Here is an 8,899-nt window from a genome sequence, read left to right on the forward strand (position 1 = left end):
TGATCATTGCACCTCCCCCACCTGACACCTCTTCAGATTTTTTTTTTTTAAGCTTGCCTTATACTCCCCTGATCCTGGAGCCCTTGGCATTTTTCCAGCTCCGTGACATAAAGCTGAAGGCTTCTCTGTTTCATACCGTCAGGAGACTCCAGCAGTCACTGCCACCGCTGGAAATGCATGGTGTCCTAACCACTTCTCATTTTCCTTGGCTGTTCCTGAGCTGAGAGAATCAATATTGGGTGTTGCAGAAATAGCTCTTCGCCTGTAGCCACTATCTTTGGCAACTGCAATCTAGTGGCAAAATGGGTTATTGTAAGCTTTTCCCTTTACAGCGAGAAAGCTAACGTATGCTTTTAAGCATACAAGAGGTATCCAAAGTGTTCAGCTGAAAATAGGAGGTTGGCATTTTGGGAGAGTGACTGGGTTTATTGTGGATACTAAGGTAATCTTGGGACATGAATAGTGGAGAACATAGCAGGGACATGTGAGGATAACGTAACCTGCTGAGTTGCTGGTTAAGGCAATGGACGCTGAGAGAAGCAGAAGTCCAGATTTTTTGCTGACACCTTACATGGCAGTGAGCTGTAGGGAGCTAGGAAAGATGGTGCTCAGCTCTATATATCATCCTACTGCTGTGTAGTATTCTGTTTTGCAGGTCAGTTTAACAGACTCACCAAGGATGAAATTAATTTTAGTGTCTTGTCTTTGATTTCTCCACTACCTGTATACCTTATCCTCACCTTACCGCATTCCTCTTTCTCCCTCTTCCTCTCTCTTGCTGTATCAATGCACAGACAATATTTGTCTGTCAGTATTCCCCCCCGCCCCCCCCAGAAACAGGGGGGATATCCTTAAGGGATACTGTCCAGCTGCTAGTGTGGAAAAGGGTGGTGATTAGTGACCAGTAGTCACAAACGTTTACTCTGCAAGTGTTATAAATAGTGCAGTTATCACATTTTAATTATTTTTGCTTGTTTATTTTATTCCTCGGTGCTATTGCTATAGTACAGGGTTAAATCTGCATACAAGAGATGAGCTCATACAGGATTTCGCCTCGGATAAATGAAGCAAGAAAAAAATGAGCCAGCATTTCATGGAATGATGCAGCATGATAAAAATTAGCTAAACTTTTGTTTTAGACCACATCCAGCCTAATTTAATATTGTTGGTTTGAGGATTTGGGTTTTTTTTGAGAGGGTGGAGCAGACTTAGCACTTGAGCATAGTTTTTGAGAGCACAGCTTATGTTTATTTTTTGGTGTGCTGTAAGACAAAAATGCTTCATTGTGGATAAGCAATCTGTGCATAAACAAAAAAGGCCATGCTTCTTGGTCTGCATGGGCTGCAAGCCAAACATGTGCAAAATTGCGTAGGAATTATCCACAAGTATGATGCTGTAGAGGATTGTAGACTCCTTTTGCACATGTTCACTTGTAGTGTTCCTCTCATTCACAGCCATGTTTTCTAAATCCTTTTCAGCCACTAGATTAAACCTGAAATGATAGCAAGCTGAGATCAAGGCATTTCATACCTAAAGTAACATCTACTAATAGCAAAAAAGCTTGCAGTCGCTAAAATAAGGTTTAGCGCAGACCAAGCTCAGAGCAAAAGTGAACGGGGTTTTGGCAGTGTACTAAGATTAGGAATCTAAGTTATTAGGCATAAAAGCTAGAAATAACTTTGCTGATAAGGAAGTATTAGTCATATTAGACCTGGTATATGAGCAGGAGCTGCTTGACACAACAGCATAGATGAAGTGGTGATCAGAATTTTGTTTTGGTGATATATTTAAGTTGTAAAACATCATAATTGTAATTGAATTCAACAGGAAAGCTCAATTAATGAAACACAGGTTTCTTCATCACTTTAGCTGAAATAAACTGGGCATATATCAACATTAAAAGAGTACATATAAATTTTAACGGGGTGAAAGCAGAGATATTAGAAACTCCTGCCAATACAAGTTCTGAGTTGTAAAAACGATCTACGTGAACATGTGGCAACAACAACTTTGCGCATGTGTCCTTGTAAATTCAACAATAACATTTTCCAAGCCTAACACAAGCTTTGACAAATCAAATATCACTTGCTGCCATTGGAGTTTCTTTCCTAAGCACAGAAACAGTCCTTTACAAGGTAGGGGTGAAGAAGGCTCTTACCGTTGAAGTTTGAAGTAAAACAGAAAACATCATATCGGCTTTTATCTTTATCCCAGAACCCGTAATTCCTGACCCCAGGCACTGTGTTCTTCCCTCCGCAGGGCTCCCTGGGCTTGGTGATGGGGTACTGCACGGAGCCGTCGCTGAGCCAGCCGGCGTTACACCAGTCCAGCCCTGACCTCCAGGCATCGTAGAGCTGGTCAAAGGAGGCGATAACAGAGTCTTGGTCCAGGCACGCTCGCTGAGCCTCGTGGAAGTTTAAGTTGTAACGACCCAGCCGTGGAGAGTAAGGGAATACGACACCTGAGGTGGTAGAAAGAGGGCGCGTTACTGGACACCGAAAGAGCAGAAGAAGGGGAAACAGTATTTACAGTCACCAGAAGGAGAAATAAAGGTTAACGCCATGATGTGTGTTAGACTGTTGTTTTATTTCTGGGGAAAAATGCACTGTCAGCACATCAGCCATTAGGTTTGAGAAGAGGATAGGGCTGCCGCCTTACCTAGCCGGCTCCTCTCCCTGTAACCTCATCCCTTTCCCAATGGAAACGTGCCAGGCCTGCACGTTGCTCCCATCTGCAGCTTTGTCCCCACCGTGCTCTCACCCCCGTGCACTCCCAGAGTGCTTAAAGATGAGCAGAGCTGGCTGAAATATTGCAACTACATGTTTTTCATCAGAAAATTCCAGTTTATCAGCTGTAAGATCAATTTCTCTTTTAAAAAAAAGTAAATTAAAACCCAGCCTGGTTCTATTTTTTGTGGGATGGGATTTGGGGATTTTCTGGCAGTCATTTAGAAAGAAGAAATTATAGTACAGAGGCATATGAACTATTTCATTTTAAACATAGACATTAAAATGAAATGTTTTGATTGACATAAAAGAGTGATATATTCTTTGCATGGACCCTTGCCAAGATTTCTTGAGAGGTTCAAAACTGTTGGGTTTTTTGTTTGTTTGTTTTTATTTTATTTCACATTATCCGAGGAATGGGAAGATATATCATGCCCAGCTTAATAACAACATTTCAAGGCTAGACTGGTAAGAAGCATAATTTTAGGGTCTTGAGGTCTTAAAGTAGGAAACCTATAGGGAAATAAAATCAGTGAAGTCGTGTGGGGTTTTAGGGAGACTTTTCTGCTACTTTCCAGCTGGTTTTTGGCAGTTCGTCACCACTCAAGGAGGGAGAGCTCCTCACAGAGGGCATCAGGGAGCATGGTTCCTTGAGCAGAAGACAGGTTTCCCCAATCGCAGATGGTGAGCCATGTAGCACACAAGACAGCCCTAGTAGGAAGCCATGTGAGACACCACCTTCCCTCACTACCCCTATGGCTGCCAAAAGCACTGCTGGCTTATCCAAAGGATGCTTGCTGGAGAACCACTGTGCAAGGAGCATGGACCTGCCAAATGCTTCCTTCCACCCCTGAGGACCAGCCACAGCCCTGCCTGTTGTTCATCGGTGGTCAGCCATTGCAGAGAGGTATGGCAGAGAGACCTTCTCATAACAGAGGACATCCAAGGGGAGATGGGAAACGTGGGGACACCTCCAGAATTTTTTCAGCAGCAGCATTTAATCAAAGTCATTGGCCTTATCTGACAGATTTTTCCACAGTATATTTTCTGCTTGTTTGATGAAAAATATCTGTAGTTAAAGATTACTTCTTGAGGCATGAAAATGCCGGAGAATCACCTCCCCATGTGGCTCTGATAAAAGAGAGGAGAGAGACTTGAAACAAAAGTTTGGATCAGACCACCCTAATCTTTGGCAGGGTTTAGAAACTTAACCCAGATCTAAGTTTTACAGTTGGCTTTAGCCCAGTCTCATAATAAGATGAAATAAAACAGCATCAGAGAAGATCCAGCTCAGAATGTTTATTCTCAAACATCTCTGTAGAACTAAGTGCTGTAGGATGCAGAGGGACTGAAGACAAGATAACATGAGATGAGCCAAAAACTTTACACTGGTATAAACATCTATATTTCTTTTTACTTTCTCCCTGCTGATGAATTCTCCCACCCACAAGTTCCTTGTATCTGGGGCAATGTAGCATAGGATAGAGAAATTACACTATGGTCATGCAAGACTGTCACCATGCAATGAAGCCATTCTTCTTTCAGAACATTCAAACCCACTTTGGTGTCTATTCCACCGGTATCTTAACGTCTCCTTTCTTTCCCTTCTCTCCCTCGCCCATCAATCGTCCAAGAAGTGTTATTTTGTTAAACAAAATCTTTGTTATTACTAAACCTCAGTGACTTGGTCCAAGAAAATAAAGCATGTAAATGTAAACTTGGCAGGGTAATAATAAACAATATTTTGCTCTCCTTCATCAATTAACTAGAGAGTCTGCTGAGGTTCTTTCCTTTTGTAAATCCTTTGTTAAAGGGCTTTTCAGTTATTAGCTGTTCTGAACTACAAAGCATGAATGAAATGTAACACAACATGTGCTGTTAACTGTAACTTCATAAACAAGAAGCTGTAGATATTTCATGTCCTGCTGGATCTGTTTTTCCTTCCTCCTCCTCACCTCTTCTTTTAAAAATTATTCATTCCCCCTCAGTGCTAATGGATAGAAATATCACTGGCTATAATAAAAATGTAGCAAATGTCACAGGAGTCCAAGCTTTATTACTTTATTAGAAATCCAATATTTATTATTTTTCCAGAACTACACTTCCCCAGACAACTGACTTCTTGTACAGTACATGTGTCTGATTTGCATATACATGTAAAAAACCCCTTAAATCATCAGACGTGGGTATTTTTTAATCAAGATCTAAACCTACGTACTTCTAAAAACTGAGCAACAATTAATTGGAAGCTATTCAAACAGATTTGATTCATTAAGGTTTCCAAAATCACTTTTTAAAAGGGGTTAAATAGGTAAGTAAATTTGTAACAAATCTACTTGAGTTTGACAGTTTGGGACACAGCATTTTAATAACATAAATACGCACAAAACTGTAATATTAGCTTTGGGCTATACTTGGTTAGACTGCACAGACGCTGATTTTTGTTTGAGTTCATCTGCAGTACAAGCCTGCAACTGATTAGTGTTAATTTCACCCTGCAGATGGGGTTGCCATTGGTGGTTTTGTATAGCAAAATTGACTGGGTATGTGTTTTGTGTAGCTTTGCATTATCTTGCATCTTTGTTAATATAATTTTTTGCTTCTTGCTTTCCCTATCAAACCTAACAGTGAAATTCATAGCTAGATCTTACTATTCATCTTCCTCTTGTTACAATTTTGCAGTGCTGAACTTCAGTCAATTGCAAAGCATCTTCTTTGGTGCTGGATCTTATAACCCGTCAAAAGATAATCTAGCCCATCTGTTCTTGAACGGACAAAAGCTGTCCTGAGGCTTGTTACTGTTCCCAAACTACAAACTAAATCTCAACTCCTGACTCCAACACTGTGTTTTACTACTAGACAAAACACTCATTTCCAAACATTAACAAAGTCAGCTTAGGAAAGGGAGGAAGAGAAAAACTTCTAGCCTCAGATGGTTAAAATCTGGTTATTTTGTGGGAAGACTGAGTTGAGGAGCCTTAGCTTGACCTTAGTGATTCAGCTCCTTACCCTAAGGAAGCAGCTGAGACACTTGTGGAGCCTTCATGGGAATATTAATTTACAATACAGACTTCATAGTGTGGCTCCTCTCCCAAAACACGCAGTTCTCTGGAATAGGTCCTACCCCCAGGGAAGGACCTCCTTTCCTCCAAGCAAGAAAGGAAGAACCTGAGACACATCAGTTCAGTGGAGAATAAATCAGTTAGTGAAAGAGGGGGGGCGGCTGAGGCTTTCTGTACGTACCTGTGACAATGCAGCCGCAGTCCTGAAAATGACTATTGTAATGGAAATTAGGATTTCTACAAATAGGAACATAAGAACCAGATGTATAACATATCCTCCCCATATGCACACCTGTATTTCCATGAATGCCTTACATTCAATTCCACAAATGTACAACTCTGCTTCTGTTACTGTGGTTTTTAGGGAGTGCAAAAGATATGGTATTTGTGTGTCCTTTGTAAGCTATTTGTGTTTCAGAGTTTTATATGCAGGTAATCCCTAAAATTCAGTGCAAGTGCTTTGCAATCACCCTTTCACTACAGACATATTGTCAGTGCAAGGAGCTGTAATGGTTACCCAAGACAATAAGGTGAGGAAATAACCTTAGAAAGCTCAACTCCTGTAACAATTTATGGGTGTCTATTAAGCCAGCTCCATATACAATTAGCAGTTTTAAAAGTATTTACACATAGAACAAAATAACACAAATTTCTGTTGACTCATATGGAAAAAAAGTTCTTTTCACAGCCAGAGTAAAGAAATGGACTTCCTTGAGTTCTAGCCCAAACAGAAAAGTAAGTTTTCTTGTAGCCAGTGTAAACACTGGGTAACAGTAGGGTTTGCTATATACTATACTGTAGGGTACAGTTTTATGCTGGCAGGTCCATACACTTAATGGCAAAATTTTCCATGCTGGATTTCTAAAATTCAATGAAAAGTGGAAAGTCCCTCATTTTTCTTGACAATCCATCTCCATTTCTCTGCCCGTCAGGCCTGTCAGATATCTCATCATTCAGCACAGACTCCGTGGGTGGGCCACTAGCCATTAGCAGGTATCAACCTCCCTAAAAATGAAACTGAAGCTTGAGACAGTGTCCCTCCAGCCCACGGCATCCCATAACCAAGCTGCCAGTGGGGTTGCTTTTTTCTGACAAATACAGGCATACGAACTAGACTCGCCTGGCCCAGGGGGCGGATTATTCCCTTATTTTTCTACAGACTTTATCAAAATTTGGAGACCGTTGTCTTTCTTTGCTCTATCTTAGGCTAATTAGTCCTAATTCTTTTAGCATTTTCCTTTCAGGTCATCATTTCCAGATAATTTTTTGCTGCTTTATTTTCAACTTTTTACTTCACCTGCATCTTTCAAGTACCATTTCTCACAGCACTTGCAAACACAGCTGTGTCTGCAAAGACCTATTTCCCTGTAACAGAAGGAATTACATTGGTCTGTCATGACTGTCAAACTCCTGTTGTCTTTTACAAGACTTTTTGCTGTCTTCTAAGCACCCAGAAATAGTGTGTCCTATAAAATCAGTTTTATAGCAAAGAGCACAACAGATTGTCACACAAAGGATATTTAAAATAGCTTTTTGTGTATGAGTGTAACACCAATACACAGAAGAAACTAATATGACATACATTATCAGGCTAAATCTGATTTCTCCTGCTATTGAGAGCATGCAGTTTGTTTCATATTGGTTTCAGCTATGAATTCCCCATTGCTTACATCCAACTTAAAAGCAAATGACTAGATTAGAAAATGATTGCTGTGACGATTTGGAAGAATTTGTTTATATGGAGCTTATGGATTTTTTTGATCTATTTTGAACTATAAAGTCTGTTTTTTAAAGAGATGCCTGTTCTTTTTCTAACTCTATCTTGGACATAAAGGCTAACATACCTCCAAGCAAGATCATAAAACCTGATGGGTTTTTTGGTTCATGTGGAGCCACCCAAAGAGTTAGCTTCTATCTAGAAGCAGCTTTCTACAGAGATTTTTAATGACTTTATCTAGATCTGCATATTTCTGGTACTGTTCAACGTACAAAGTAATTATTCTACAGCCTGTATTGCAAAACTACTCTATTCAGTTATCACCTCTCCCTGAAGAGAGAAACTATAAAAAAAATTCCTAATAGAGTAAAAATCTGCCTTTGGCAGTTTAGCCTTGTTCCACTTTCTTTGTCACCTGGTCCATGAATCTCATGAAGGAATAGAACACAAAATCTGTGTCTGAGCAGTATAACCGAGGGCCAGTGCTGGAGCCTTCGTATGCCTGGGAAGCCGAAACACACAAACCTGATGTAGTGAGATTCATTACAGTGCCTGGTATTCATAAGAAAAGAAAATAGTAAAGCACTAACATAAAGAAAATTTAGTGTAGGAGAGTAAAATACCAACATCATAAAGAAAATTTAATGTAAGCTGAGAATTCTTTTTTTGCTTGTGACGCAGGCAACACTATCTACCTGCCAGAGGAGACCTTTTAATTTGTTAAGCTTTTGTCTGACAGGACATTTGACAAAGAGTGTAAAACTCATGATCCGTATTTTATGTGCAGGAGGAGAGTGAGGCTAGTTCAGTGAGAAAATGGCTTTGGTGACAAGGCCAACATAAAAAGTGTCCTGCTCTCTGCAGTACTTGACATTTCTTGCAGCCACTGTCCCCAGCCCAACCCTCCTGCCCTTAGACCAGTCCTTAAGGCTACAAACAGGATGATAATCATGGCATGATTGAATAGTTCTTAAAGCTGGTGGTTATGAAATACTGCAGCGAATCCTAGTCCCGAGCTTTAACTGCTATACAGGACTGTCTCGCTAGTGCAGGGGGAAAATGGTGTGGTTCTGCATTAAATAATATTGAAGAAAACATACCAAAAACCTGTAAGGTACGTAACAAATACAGACTGAGTCTAATTCCACTGTTTTTTCAAAGCTAAAAGCACCCAATTATTATGAACACTTTATTTAATGGCAATCCCAGGAGGCCTTTAAGTCTAATTAATAAGAATAAAACACTACCACATTTGGAGAAGAAAAAAGGTCCATTGAGGTAGAGGTCAACTATTTTCATATCTATTAACATGCTTTTGCCTAGCCAAAGCTATACTGTTTGTACCGTGAGCTCACATTGGAGCGATCAGCTCTTTTGCAGTGCTAGCGGGCATT

The 8,899-nt window shown here is 40.3% G+C and overlaps 1 protein-coding gene across 1 annotated transcript in view; it reads right to left on the reverse strand.

Moving 5' to 3' along the window:
- HAPLN1 (hyaluronan and proteoglycan link protein 1) overlaps positions 1-8,899 on the reverse strand; it is a 32,138-nt gene that overhangs the window by 6,022 nt on the left and 17,217 nt on the right. The window contains exon 4 of the mRNA XM_009584916.1: positions 2,159-2,461. Coding sequence (XP_009583211.1) covers positions 2,159-2,461 — 303 coding nt within the window. The remainder of the gene's footprint in view (positions 1-2,158; positions 2,462-8,899) is intronic.

The sequence above is a fragment of the Fulmarus glacialis genome, unplaced genomic scaffold, assembly GCF_000690835.1.
Source record: "Fulmarus glacialis isolate BGI_N327 unplaced genomic scaffold, ASM69083v1 scaffold5149, whole genome shotgun sequence".
Lineage (NCBI taxonomy): Eukaryota > Metazoa > Chordata > Aves > Procellariiformes > Procellariidae > Fulmarus > Fulmarus glacialis.